The 15,577-nt window shown below is 35.7% G+C and overlaps 1 protein-coding gene across 2 annotated transcripts in view; it reads right to left on the reverse strand.

The window, feature by feature from the left end:
• Positions 1–15,577, reverse strand: part of CEP112 (centrosomal protein 112) — a 406,944-nt gene that overhangs the window by 342,693 nt on the left and 48,674 nt on the right. For both annotated transcript variants that reach the window (XM_032870788.1, XM_032870789.1), the window contains 2 exons: positions 9,856–9,903; positions 9,304–9,381 (listed from right to left, as the gene is read on the reverse strand). In XM_032870788.1, coding sequence (XP_032726679.1) covers positions 9,304–9,381; positions 9,856–9,903 — 126 coding nt within the window. The remainder of the gene's footprint in view (positions 1–9,303; positions 9,382–9,855; positions 9,904–15,577) is intronic.

The raw sequence follows: 15,577 nt of genomic DNA on the forward strand, positions 1-15,577 counted from the left end.
GGAATAAAATATGCAAAAAAGAGCAAGATTTATTCTGATGCAGAGAAAAACTCGACAAACTACGAGTTTTCCATGAAGCAGAAAATGTCATACTTTGAAATACTGGCTGCCTTTATTTACTGCAACTACAGAGTAAGTCAAGCGTAAGGCAGAAAAGCTCAAAAACACTGCTGATGTCAACTATGTGCACGGCCCAGCAATTTCCAAAGCCACACAACCGCATGATGTATTTGCTTCCTCCCACTTTCTACATCTCGACAATCACCACAGCAAATAGCAGATGTTTCTAAAATAATCATAACTGTACTTACTCAGATGCCTAAGCGTTACAACCATTTTTTAGAGAATTCTGTTAGTTACTAGTCAGGGGATAGATATTATCATGTGTTGATAATTAAGATTTTTCCTGATTAACATCTCCAGTGTACCCTACTCTCAAAATGTTCACTTGTAGTATTTCATAATGCCAACTGTTACTCACTGTGCTTATTTCTAAACACAGCACAAAGAACAATGCATCTATCTCTCTTGCTACCTTATCCATGGGGCTTAGAGATGGATGGCATTCTCCGAAGTCATTTCGAGTCTCCTCAGAACTCTTTATAATCAGAGAAGAAGTGATATTTAAACATACACAGTGCATACTGGTATTTTTCTTCTAATTTTTATATTTTGCTATATATCATATACAAACATAATTTACATGTAATGCAAAAATAATCCCAGTCCTATTCTATACTGAGTTTTTGTTTATTTTGTTTAGCTTCTCTGCACTCTTTGGTGTTCACTTTTTATTTGACTCTCTCCCTCTCCTCCCCATGTCCTTCTGAAGTGTTAATACCCGCATGACGTATCCCTTAATAACAACCTAGTACATCTGCATATCTCCCGCCATGTTCACGGCTCACATACAAACATACACAGGCATACTCCAGGAAGGGGTTTTGTAGCACAGACTGCCAGTGTCCTCAGATATCTGTCTTCCTTTCCTTTCTTTGAGTCCCCCACCACCACCAAATTTGGGCTGGGCCGTACCACCAGAGGCTGCGAGTGACCACATGACTAGCCATGGTTAAGGAGGGTACTGGGACAGAAATGCTGCAGGCAACTTTGACTGGATATCTAAAATAAGGCGGCTTGCTTTTCATGCTCTCTTTCTTTCTGAAGGATGACTCTTAAAAGAGAAGGTACCAGCAAGCAACCACCACCTCAGACCCAGAGACTGCAGTCACAAACTGAAGATGGCAGAGCTTCCCCAGGAGCCTGGGTCCCCGATGATGTCACAGAGCAGAGCACTCCTTACATACCCTGGGCTGTTAAGTGTTAGTTAAACCAAATTCCCTTCTTTAAACCACTATACCTTCAGCAATACATATTGTTTTATTATGAATGTTTTACACAAATATATTTTTTCTGCATCTCGCTTTTCTCTCTGAACAATATCTCATGGAAATCCCTCTTAAAACTCCTGCTGTAGGGGCGCCTGGGTGGCTCAGTGGGTTGAAGCCTCTGCCTTCTGCTCGGGTCATGGTCCCGGCATCCTAGGATAGAACCCCTCGTCAGGCTCTCTGCTCGGTGGGGATCCTGTCCCCCGCCTCCGCCTGCCTCTCTGCCTACTTGTGATCTCTGTCAAATAAATAAGTAAAATCTTTAAAAAAAAAAAATATATAAAGTCTAGTACTATTTATATGAAATTTAAAACCTACTAAAATAAAAATATTTTCACTTTTAAGGAGGCTGGCATTGGTAATAAGATCAACTTTAAAAACAAAGGAGGTAAATTATCATCAGAAAAGTCAAAATCAGGATAGTAGTTGCTCTTTTTAAAGATTTCTTTATTTATTGGAGAGAAAGAGCCCACACGTGAGTAGGGGAAAGGCCATAGGGAGAAGGAGAGAGAGAATCCTTAAGCAGACTCCTCAATGAGCACCAAGCTGGATGCAGGACTTGATCCTAGGACCCCAAGAGCATGTCCTGAGCTGAAATCAAGAGTTGGCCACTTAACCACATGAGCCACCCAGGTGCCCCAGTAGTTACCCTCAAAAGAAGATGGAAACAATATGTTTAGGAAGGGTCAGACAGCAGGTTTCTGGAATATTAGCAACGATCTAATTCCTTACCTGGGTGTTTTTTACAATGGTATTCCTTTGTATGATTATTATATCTTGTGAGACTGTGTGTATCTGAATTTATATTCATATGAAATGTTTGAAAATATCAATTTTTTCATTTAATTAGGTCAAGAGTGTAAATTTTGCTATCTTGTATTTATTTAAATTCTATATTTAATTAGCAGATTCACAAAGGTAAAAATGCCTAATTGGCATCACATGCGAGAAGGAAGCAACATCCCTTTTTACACAATAGGTAACAATGTTCAATGTAAGTGAAGGTGATGTTCAAAGGAAATTTTCTATTTTATTTCACAAAAAGAACAATTTCTACCATCTGCTCTCTGAAAACTGATGGTTGCTCTGAAAATTGATCTCCCCCTGGTTGTGTTGTTTCTTATTTCATTTTCAGTGACAACGGTTTTCCAAATGACTTAATCAATGTCAGAAATCTTTTTTAAGAATACTAAAGAAAAAACCCACTGCTTAATGATGCTCACTGTCACAGAACTCTGTGATGTAGATATCACAGGAAATGTGTTAGCAATTAAAAAGGCAAACAAGTTCAAGTGAGTTTGTGAATGATAGGCTAAAGTTAAAATAAGGATCACTGTCTCTGAATATGTTTTCCTGTGACGCCCAAAATTAATTGGAAATTTAAAAGAACATTTTTGTAAAAGAACATTTTTAAATAGCTTATGGGTATACATATTTTTAAGCACAAAAAAAACCTACTGTAAGTTTTTAACTGTAATAAAATAATACTGCAAATATTACTCATGCAACATCCATGGTATTTACCACACAATTATAAATTTAAAATGAAAGTTGTATTTTTTAAAGTTTGATTTCTTAAGACTAATTAACTATTTCAGGACTCTCTAAAGCTTAAACAGAATCAAGTCCTTCACTGAATGCTTCATGACACAGATGAACTCTGTAATATGTATAAAATTTCATATCAATCTTCTCTATACTATCTGCCTTCTTTAACTTAAACATTACAACCTCCTTATTTTTTATTGTAGACCTTAAAATTGACAGCCCTAGATTACCATCACTACTCACGACAAAAGCCTCTGAAATAGATCTGAAATTTAAATACAAAAATAAGATTTAAGGAGAGGCAAAAACATGAGTGAATTTTTTTCATAATCTTAGAACGAAAAGTGTTTTTCTAGGTATGATACAAAAACCAGAAGCCATAGAGAGAAGACTGATAGATCCAGCTTTTAAGAGAAAACTTGCATTAAAAACAAAAACAAAAACAAAAAACAGGAGCGCCTGGATGGCTCAGTGGGTTAAAGCCTCTGCCTTCAGCTCAGGTTATGATCCCAGGGTCCTGGGTTTAAGCCCCGCATCGAGCCCCCCATCAAGCCCTGCATCGGTCTCTCTGCTCAGCAGAGAGCTGTCCCCCTCTCTCTATGCCTGTCTCTCTGCCTACTTGTGATCTCTCACTCTCTGTCAAATAAATAAATAAAATCTTTAAACAAAACAAAACAAATAAACCAAAGACATAGAGAAAAATGCTTGCAAGATATATGACACAGACTGGAATTCTTTTTTTTTTTCTTTTTAAGATTTTATTTATTTATTTGAGAGAGAGAGAGAGAGAGAGACAGCATGAGCAGGGCGGCGGGGCAGAGGGAAAAGTAGGCTCCACATTGAGCAGGGAGCCCAATGCAGGACTCAATCCCAGGACCCTGAGATCATGACCTGAACCAAAGGCAGACATTTAACTGACTCAGCCACCCAGGCGCCCCAGGACTGAAATTCTTTAACATAGAAATTGCTCAGGAAGGGTGGCTCAGTCCTGGGACTGAGACTGCTTCTCCCTCTGCTCCTTCCCCAACTCGTGCTCATGTTCATCATGCTCTATCTCAAATAAGTAAATAAAATCTTTAAAAAAAGAGAGAGAGAGAGAAAAGGAAATACCAAGAGGTGTAATCAGAAGAGATCTGAGACTCCCTTAAAAAAAAAAAAAAGAAAAGAAAAGAAATTGCTCAGGAATCACAATGAAGACAAACAATTCAACGAAAACATGGGGAACTATAAGAAAGGACAGCTCCTAAAAGTAAAATTAAAACAGGCAAAAAATATGTTCATTCTCATTTTGATAAATGTAAATATCAAAACAAGATACTATTTTTCATGTCAACGATAATGAAAAATGTTTAGAATTGAATGTTGATGAAATGAGAAAAACAGACATTCCTCATACACTATTGGTGCAAATATAAGCAGACATAATCTTTTTTAATAGCTTTATTGAAGGGCACCTGGGTGGCTCAATAGGTTAAGCATCCGCCTTCGGCTCAGGTCATGATCCCAGGGTCCTGGGATAGAGGCCCGCATAGGGCTTCCTGCTCGGTGGGAAGCCTATTTCTCCCTCTCCCTCTCCCCTTGCTTGTGTTCCCTCTCTCACTGACTCTCTCTCTGTCAAATAAATAAATAAAATCTTTAAAAAAAATAATAGCTTTGTTGAAATACACATAATTCCCACACCATAATATTCACCTATTTAAAGTAACAATTCAACAGCTTTTACTGTATCAGAGAATTAGGCAACCATCCTCACTCACAACCTAATTTCAGCACATTTTTAGCACTCCACAAAAGAATTGTCATATCCCTTAGCCATCACTCTCCCATTCTTTCTACACCAGCAGCCATACACACAGAATCTTATTTGAAGGGCAATCTGATGATGACAAGAAGAAATTTAAGTGTGCAACCCTCTGAACAAGCAATTCCATTTCACAGAATGGATCATATAAGAATAAGTATGCGAGGGGCACCTGGGTAGTTAAACCTCCAACATTTTATTTCAGCTCAGCTCATGATCTCAGGGTGGTGGGATCAAGCCCTGAGTGGGGCCCCGTGCTTGCTGTGAAATCTGCTTGAGGATTCTCTCCCTCCCTCTGTCCGTTCCACCACCCCAAAAAGAAAGAAGCAAATGATACACAAAGATATACACAGGGATGTTTCTCAAACATTATTACAGCAAAATACATAACTTATATAGCTCAATCGGAAACTATATTACTGTAATACTGGTATAGCAGTAAAGTAAAATACAGTGTAACTGTTTAAAAGAAATAAAGACAATTTCTACATAGAAATATTATCAGATTATATATTTAAGTTAAAAAAACAAACTGAAGCAATGCTTATGATATTATTTGTATTGAAAAATAAGCTATTCCTAGAAAATTTTAAAGAGAATACACACTAAATTTTTAGCTATGATTACCTCTGAAGGATGAGCGTTAGGTGTTGAGAAAATGAAGATTACATCTTTAATTTCATATTTCATTTTAAAATAAAGTAAACTCATTTTAAATAATGCTCTTCATTATTTTTAAAACACCACCCAGCAACAACAAAAGCATTTTTAAAGATTTTTTTTTTAAGATTTTATTTATTTATTTGACACACAGAGAGAGATCACAAGTAGGAAGAGAGGCAGGCGGGGGAGGGGGGGAAGCAGGCTCCCCACCTAGCAGAGAGCCCAATGTGGGACTTGATCCCAGGACCCTGAGATCATGACCCAAGCCGAAAGCAGAGGCTTAACCCACTGAGCCACCCAGGTGCCCCAACAAAAGCATTTTTTTTTTTTAAGATTTTATTTATTTACCTGACCAACAGAGATCACAAGTAGACAGAGAGGCAGGCAGAGAGAGACAGGGAAGCAGGCTCCCTGCTGAGCAGAGGGCCCGATGCGGGGCTCAATCCCAGGACTCTGGGATCATGACCTGAGCCCAAGGCAGAGGCTCAACCCACTGAGCCACCCAGGCGCCCCAACAAAAGCATTTTTAGATGAGAACATGCAAAAGACACACCAGGGTTTTCTTACACAGACATGCAAGGTTCTACTGAACTTCAAAACAGAAAAGCATATATCATCATATCCACAAGTAAATATTTAATATAAGTGACTTAAGCAAGTAGACATAAGATTATCCTAAAGGATAACTATGCATATCGCAATATAACTATGTATTTAAACTTAGGGAAAAATTCAAGTTAGAAAAATATCTCTGGAAAACAGACAAAAATAATAAGACAATATGACTGGTATTTTCTATTTCAAATATGAGAATATTAAGAAATTCTATCCTGCAAATACATATTTGTATTACAAAATATAATTAGTATTTATGTATTTACAAAGGTAATATAAATTGCTACTTCCTCCGCCTTCAAATGGCTCCTGTTTATCTTTGTCTTTTTTTTTTAAGATTTTATTTATTATTTGAGAGAGAGAGAGCACAGAGGGAGAGTGAAAGGGAGAAGCAGACTCCCTAACGACCAGAAAGTCCAATGTGGGCCTCAATTCTAGGACCCAGAGATCATGATCTGAGCCGAAGGCAGATGCTTAACCGACAGGCGCCCCTATCTTTGTCTTTTTATTTTCATTCTCATTTTTGCACATAATATATTTCTTACTTGTATCTTATAGTAACATACAATTTTCAATGGGCTTGTAAGTATTAATTTTTATTCTAGAAGTAAAATTGCTAATGATGCTAAACTTACAGAAATCCATCATTTCAATTTTATCATGTTTTAAGATATAATTCAATACCCCAAGGAAATAATTAGAGATGCACCTAAAGATAGAGAGATTAAGGTTATTCTTCCCAGGATTATTCATATTAGTGAAAGTACATAAAAATCTCTATTCCCAACAACAGGGATAAGTTAAATTAACTGCAGATACTTCCATAATTTGAAATATGTTTCAGCCATTAAAAATAGATGCTTAGGAACAAAATTTAACAGAATGAAAATTACTCAAATTATACAAAAAAATACTGTATCATCTCAATTTTATAAGGAAGAATTTAGATTTATGGGATACATAAAGAAAAAAACTAAAAGGCAAGACAATATTTTGCCAGTGTTTTTATTTCTAGGAGTTGGTTTTATGGGCAATTTTTACTTCCTTCTTTACATATGACTATATTTTCCAAAATTTCTTCAATAAAAATCCACAAATTATTTTATAATTATAAATGGCACTTTAAAAGAAAGATGAAACTAAGATAATTCTCATACTGGGGCAGCTCGGCATATACTTTTAAATATTTTAGTATGGAGAAAAATATGATAAACAAAAATTTCATAAGAAAGTCCAAAACAACTATGTAATTGCACAAAGGACTATTTTAGCCAAAATATATGCACTGGATATATTTTAAGATATGAAGTAAGTTGATGTTTACATGCAAACCTCTCAATGATGCCAAAAATATTCCTGTAGTATGCCAAAAAGAAAAACAAAAACATAAGGGCATGGAAAAAAATAAAGCCACACACATTTAAAAATGAATTTCTTATGTAATACATGATAGCTTTAAATGCTTTTTTCTCTCACTCAACACATATGTGGGTCGTACTGGTATGTTCATGCCTGACCCAAGGTGTCATCATAAAGAATAAAGAATAAAGATATTAATTCACCAAAGACCCCGAAAAGATTCAAAAAGCCAGTACTTCCTTTCAATTATTTTAATTATTCTATGGTAAGCAGCCTCAACACTAAGAATTAATACAAAACAAAAGTAAAAAGAAAAGTGGTTGGGAATAACTTGGAATGACTCGTAAAAACAATTAGTGACAATTTGGAAAAGAAAGAGATTCAAAAAAAGAGCTCAAAAGATGTGTCTATATAGAGAAGTATTTTCCTCAAAGGTTTTTTAAAATGTAGTTGTTTTTTATTTCAACGGTTTTTTTAAACACTAAGATTGCACCAAGAAAGAAAACCCCACATGCCTTAAAATGGAACCACGAAATTCATGACAAATAGTACTGAGATAGCAGCAATAATTCCACCAGATTTAAAGTTAAAAGAAAAAACTTCCTTTCCTCTTCCATTATCAACAAAAACCAAATTATATGCTCACGCTATTGTTTGGAATATCTAAGCAAAAATAAATAAATAAATAAATAAATAAATAAATAATAAAATAAAATAAAATCAATGTCCTTTGTGATATTTTATAAATAGGGTGATGAGAAAACCCTTTCATGTTGAAAATCACCAAACTGAAATTAAAGTTTAGAAATTCTTAGAAGCATCCTCATTAAAATGAAAGAAAAAATAATGAAAAATAAAATTATTTAATTAAATTTATTAGAAACATTAAGTCCAATAACATCTTTCACATTTGCATATTTAAACTACAATTTACAAGTTCCATACATACTCCTTATTCTCATTAATTTTGGTAATGACCCTGTAACATCAATAATTACCCTCTATTTAAGCAAAAACTAAACTAATACTCTTGACTTCCCTAGCTAATATGACTACAGAACGGTAAGGCAAATTAAGGACATAGTTTTTCAGATTCCTAATCTGACAGTCTTCTATCACACCACACAGATGACCAAAGTGTTTCACTGGTGTCATAAGCAAAAATAAAAATAATAATGATGATTTTCAGATTTCCTAGAACAGAAATTTTAAAAAGAAAATCATAAAGCAAATTAACCTTCATTTCATGTCTACTATATGTGAAGCGTACAGGTATTCACAGACCATAAAATCTTCATACTAATCCTGTAAAGCAGGTGTCTCCCAAATTAGACAAGGAAACTGGGACTCAGAGGGGGCAAGTATCTGCCCGTTTTCACACAGCAAATAAGGAGGACTTAAATTCAGGTATTCTTGACTCCATAGTTTATACTTTTAACCAATAAACAATACTGCCTCTTGGATAATTCTATTTTCCAATGACCAAAAAAGACAGTATATTATGTTATATATCAACCATAGCATAGCTTAATTCTGCAGATCAATTTAAATAGTAGAAACAGTAAGAATGCAAAACTAGAAAGTTACATTAAAATCAGGTTGAGATAAAGGCAGGCTGGAGGGATTCGTTGAGGTCAAAGACACCGCTTCTAAAACCTGCCCTCTCCCCAGGCCCTGACACACAGGAATGGATAGTCAGAAGACAGTCCCCTCAGCACTTGCTGAAAGTGGGAGATGTACACACACACACACACACACACACACAAAAAACAGAAAAACAAGACTTGCCTACCCTGCATCATTATTTTACATTTGTACCCAAGACAACCTCTCCCTCCCATGCATAATTATTCAGACCTGAAAACTCATATGATATAAAATACAAAAACTGTGTTCATTATTCGATATTCAGAAATATTTCAATCCTACCTCCTTCTCATGCATTCGAGAGAAGAGATGATCATCGTGGAAACTGCTGGATTTTCTCAGACTGAATTTGGGAGTCATCTGTTGAATGAGTAAGAGTTATTCAATACTTTTTTGGCCTGCCTTATCATTAACCAAAAAGGAAACTCTAAATTGCCTGAAGTTCACACCAAAATAATACTGACATAGGAGAAAAAAGTGATTTATTAACTCGCAAGTGATAAGATTCATAAGACTATCATGCTTCATAATGTAGACTTTTGTTCTTTCCCGTAAATGACCTAACAATTACTTTATTTAAAAGTACCTGTCCATAAGGGGACGCCTAGGTGGCTCAGTGGGTTGAGCACCTGACTTGATTCCAGCCCAGGTTCATGATCTCAGGGTCCTGGGGCTCCATGCTCATTGTGGAGTCTGCTCGGGATTCGCTCTCCCTCTGCCCCTCCCCCCACTTGTGCTTGTACTCTCTTTCTCACTCACTCTCCTTCAATGAATAAATAAAGTCTTAAAAAAAAAATCTGTCCATAGAAAAAGTCCAGTGATATTCCCACCTACCAGAGAAACTGGGATTGGCTTCTGTCTCAGGTATCGAGGATTTTCTATCTGAAAATTTGAGATAGAAATTAATAATTGTGTTAATTATTAATTATATTTTTCAGTTTTAATTTTTGCATTTTAATTATTATTTGATAACATATAGAATTAAGCTGCTATACAAAAATGTTTTCTATGTATCTTAATATTTAGTTTGTGTTTTAGGATGGGTATTGTACGATATGCTTTTAGTAGCCCACTAACAAATAAAAATAAAACATAAACTCCTTTACAGACAGAAATGCACCTTCATGACCCTCTTATAGCCTAACTGCCCAGCTTCGTTTCCACTACTCCTCCCGACACGTTTTATACCCCCAGGACCCTGGCTGACTTACATTACTGAAATATGGTGGTCTTCCTGTGCCTCTCTACCTCTAGGCACCACTCTGTGCCCCTCTAACCCCTACCTAATCAGCTTTCAGGTCTCAATTTCATTACTCATTACTCATTACTATACAGCCAGGCAGGTTCAGAGCATGAATCCTGACATTCACCTCCAGAATAATTACCAGAGTAGAGAATTCCTTTGGGACTCCTCCTGTATCTGCCTTTCAGGCTCATGTACCCCCTCAGTACACCCTGTGTTCCACGGACACTAAATGACTTGCCTTACCTTGAAAAGCACTACCTTCTCTCCCAAATCTGAGTCTTTGCAACCTATGAACTCATTCTCCCAACTTCATCTGTGGTTCACTTACTCAAGACTCTTCCCCAAGAAATTTAATTAAGTTCCTCCTACTCAGATAGTACCCTTCTTTAATCGAACATCTGTCTTCTGCAAAAGAGTATAAACTCAGAAAACAGACTATGACTGTCACAACCCATCTATCCCTAGCATCCACCAAAGGGCCTGGCAGGTGATGGGTGCCCAATAAATATTCATTAAGAAGAAAGAATGGAAGGAGGATAAAAGGGAGGAAGGGAGGAAGGAGCACAATGTACCTGATCCCACCCTTAACCAAGCTCCTAAAGTATCCTATGTGTCTCTCACAGCACATTCTAAGTGTTTCTCAGTATGTCTCCATGTCTGTCTTTATGCACAACAAGTGCAAGGATAATGATGTCTCAGTTTTGTATTCCTGGTAACTAGCACAATACCTAATCTGTAGTAGCCTTTCAAGGAAGTATTTATTGAATGAATATACTGTATGATAAACTAAAAACACTGATTATTACCCCAACTATTTCATTCACAAGTGAAGTTATAATTAAAAATCATTATCAAAGGGATGCCTGGGTGGCTCAGTCAGTTAAGCATCTGTATTCAGCTCAGGTCATGATCCCAGGGTCCTAGGATGGAGTCCCACATCAGGCTCCCTGCTCAGCGGGGAGCCTGCTTCTCCCTCTGCTGGCTGCCTCCCCTGCTTGTGCTTTCTCTCTCTCTCTCTCTCTCTGACAAATAAATAAATAAGATCTTTAAAAAAAAATCATTATCACGGAATTCTAATCTCTTGACATCTTAAAGTTACAATTTACAACACAGATAATCTCAAAATGTACAAGAACATAAATACAACACTAACCATGACTTCAAGCTAGAATGGTTTTTACCCTGAAGTACACCACTGGCATCAAATGACAAATTTTGTCAAACATATATTATCAGAATCTACTCCTCCAAAATCTATGTTTTCAAAAACCTCCTCAAATGACTTATTATAGGTTTATAATCATAGAAATAAACAACCCACACCCAAGTTCATAATAAAGATAAGGCTGCATGGACCAATTAATCGAAGAATACAGCAGCAATGAAATTAAAAATAGAAATGATTATTCATGTTTAAAAAACAAAAAAAACCTCTATAGCATCAGATAAGATCTGAAGAGTAACTGTATTTTAGCAACTAGATAAGGATTAATTTACAAAACAATTTTCTTTTGCCGGAAGACTGATTCCTATAAAGTAATGGCAACTGTCTGAATTTAAATTTCTCTCCCCATCTTCCAGAAACCCATACAGATCAACAAAGAAAGCACATTAAAAAACCCATCACCGATGTCTACAACATAACAAGAAGAGATTACTAAAACCCTCAATTTACATGTAAGTGACCAAAGAAAGATCACAGATCAGCAGAATTAGATCCTGAGCCAAGCCAGAGTGACAGCATGGAATAAAAAGGGAAGTGCCTCAGGGTCCTAGTGGTGTTGGAGTATAAATGTCATCAAACATTGACCTGTAAAAGGAGAGTGGTCAACCTTTCGTGGGTTGCACCAAAAAACCTGATGGATCAGAGTGCTGGAGCCAGAAGAATCAAAAGAAGGCTGTGAGAAAGTGTAAAGAACCAGAGAAGGTTCTTAGGAAGGAACCACTTATGCAATAGAGAGAGGCCCCTTGGAAGGAAGTTTGTCCATGATGGAGGGAAAGAAGAAAGGAACTGAAGAAAAAGAACCCTGGAGAAAAAAGACGGAAGCAAAGAAGCAGAGGATGATGGGTCAAAATGACAACCACAAGAGGCAGAACTTATTAAAGAAAGTGAACTTCAGTGGAGCCGGAGAAGAAGGCCTTCCTAAACCAAGAAATAAAGTAAGTTACCCAAGCCATCCATCCCATACAGCCATTGGCTACCTCTTGTTCAAAAACACCTAACATCAGTAATCGTGAACAACAACAAAAAGAATCCAACATCCATAAAAACTTCCTATAAAAAACAGAAAATCAAAATCAAAACCTGTCAGTAGTAGGAATTACTTTTTTTCAAAGCCATGAAATAGAAGAAAACAGTAATATGGGCCCCCTTTGGCCTCCCCTGTGTCAGGATTTTGATTCATTAGGGTTTTTTATGCAACCCACTTGACATAGACCACTTTCCTGCAGGTCAATGTTTGACGATGTTTCTGTTCCACCACCAAGACAGTATGTATTCAAGTATAACTTCTAAATAATCTCAGGAAGTTTGTAAAGAACACTACAAATAAAGACAGAAAACAGAAAGACATTAAACAGGAGCTGACCAAGTAAGAGCTTGGCGAAGTTGTGAGATGCCAAACTGATACATAAAAGTCAGCTGTATTTCTGTAAATTAGCAAAAGTCACTTAGGAAAAGAAAATAATTTTATAGAGATATCATTTGTAATCACAAAACAACATATAATTCCTAAAAGCAAATTTAAGAAAATACACAGAAGCCCTTTGTGCAGAAAATAATTCAAAAAAAAAAAAAAAAAAAGAAAATAATTCAGATTTTTTGAAAAATATTAATAATGAAATAAATAGTGAAACCATGTTTTTGGACAGTCTCAATATTATAAAAATGACATTATCCTTAGCTTGATCTAGTGACTAAATTTATCCAAACCAAAATCTCAATAGGGCTTTGGTAAAACTTAATAAGCTCATTATAAAATGTATATAAATAAATAGACAAGAATAGCCAAGACATGCCTGAAGAAAACAATCAAGGTGGAGTGATTTACTAAGATATAATAAAACTACAGTAATGAAGATTAGTCAATAGAATCAACTAGAGAGTACTGGAAATTCAAATAAATATGAGAACATGACTCATGAAAAATCCAGCTTTGTGAATTATTGAGAAAATAAAGCTGTGTTCAATAAGTGGAAAAGAGTGAGATCTGATGCCTTCTTGTACCACATCTGATAAATTTCCAATGGATTAAATACTTATAATTAGGGACGCCTGGGTGACTTGGTCAGCTAAGTGTCTGCCTTCAGCTCAGGACATGATCCCAGGGTCCTGGGATCGAGTCCCACATCAGGCTCCTTGCTCAGTGGGGAGCCTGTCTCTCTCTCCCTCTGCCTGCTGTTTCCTCTGCTTGTGCTCTCTCTCTCTGACAAACAAATAAAATCTTAAAAAAAAATACTTATAATTAAAAGCAGAACCATAAAACCTTTCAGAAGACAACTTCAAAGAATGACTTGAGGTGCCTGAGTGGCTCATTCGGTTAAGAGTCCAACTCCTGATTTCAACTGAGATCATGGTCTCAGGCTTATGAGATCAAGCCCCTTGTGCAGTTCCATGCTGGACACGAAGCCTGCTTAAGATTCTCTCTCCCTCTCCCTGAATTTATAGCCTCAAAGTAGAAAAGATTTCTTAAGCAAGAACCAAAACAAAACAAAACAAAATGCATAAACAAAAAGGAAATTAAAATATTTGACTAAGAACTTCTCTCCAAAAAAGATATCATGAATAAAATGAAAAGATAAGCCATAAACTGGGAGATGTTTGAACAAATGATCAGTCTCCAAAATGTGTAAAGGTGGTCTTTAAAATGTAATAAAAGAAATAACAATACAGTTTTTTTAAATGTGAAAAACATGAGACACATTTTACTGACAAAGAAATCTGAATGACTAATACACGTAGAAATATATGTGCAATCTTTTCAGAAATATGTAAATGTAAAGTAATTCCAGAGCGAGATGGCATTTTATAGCCCCCAGATTGGTACACATTAAAAATTTGACAATAAAAGTGTTCCAGATGGTGCACCACTGGTGGGTATATGAATTAATACATTCATTTTGGGAGCATTTATTAAGTAGAGATAATAATAAAACCCACTTAAATACCGTACCAGAGAAAGAGGCACATTCTTTAGTAAATAACACTGTACTATATATACACAGCTTTTTGAAAAATAGAGGCAGCAAATTTCCAGCAGGCAGCAAGTACACTCAATAAATATTTATTGTCTGAAGGTATATAAATGAAAAGTAAGTAACCATTATCTATTTTTGGAATGGAGAAAACCATCCAAGAAAGTAAGTTCTTCAAAAACACACCCAAACCTGCAAATACATAAAACCCTAATTCATGAAGCAGAATTAAACAGAAGGGGAAAAATAAAGGAAGGGGGAAACGGAATTCTCAAAGATGCTCAAGCTCTAATTAAGCTTAAAATTTAAAACCAAAAGCCAAGAAAACCATCTGTGACTTATTTTGACACAGCTCCACATTTACAAGCAGAGTACAAAATATTGGTTTAGCTAATTACAATGTAGCCTTTCAACTATGCAGAAGTGACTCCTGTTTCATCCTCTGCATCTTTAAAAGCCATTAAATACAGAAGTTAAAGACTCATTCTGTTATCATAAATTTTCTTTCTCAAGTTGACCAAAAAAAAAAAAAGAAAATGAAAAAGTCTATTATAATATTTAAGAGCAACAATGAACACTGTAAACAAGTATAAATCTTCTTTCTGTTGTTGTTCATTTACAGTACACTGAGTTTGTCTCATAACCACTTTCAATATGTAATGAGAATTATCCATAGTAAAGCATGTTCTTCTGTCTTCTTGGGGGAAATAAGCAATCTATTTTCTGATTTTTATAACAGCAGCCAGATGTGCTTTGAAGTTAAATGTTCCCACTTTGTAATCCACCAGCAAATGGACTTGAAGCAATCTATAAACAGTCTTAACATTTACTTTTTTCATGCTCTTTTGGAAAATTTCTTGTTCTCTCATAATACCTCAAGAAAGAAGACCACAATAAAGAATGTTCAAAATGGAAGATAAAAAGGATTTATGTAAAACATTAAAGTCTAACAAAATATTATACAGAAAACAAAGCCAAAAAAATTAAGTTCCAATAGCAAGAATGACTCACATGACCAAACACTTCTTGTTTAAAGAGCAAACAGAATCACAGTAATAAAATACATAATAGTTTAAACTAGACACAAATACAGATACCTGAATGCTTTCTAATGAA

This window comes from Lontra canadensis, unplaced genomic scaffold (genome assembly GCF_010015895.1).
Source record: "Lontra canadensis isolate GAN:19392208 unplaced genomic scaffold, GSC_riverotter_1.0 scaffold41, whole genome shotgun sequence".
Taxonomy (NCBI): Eukaryota; Metazoa; Chordata; class Mammalia; order Carnivora; family Mustelidae; genus Lontra; species Lontra canadensis.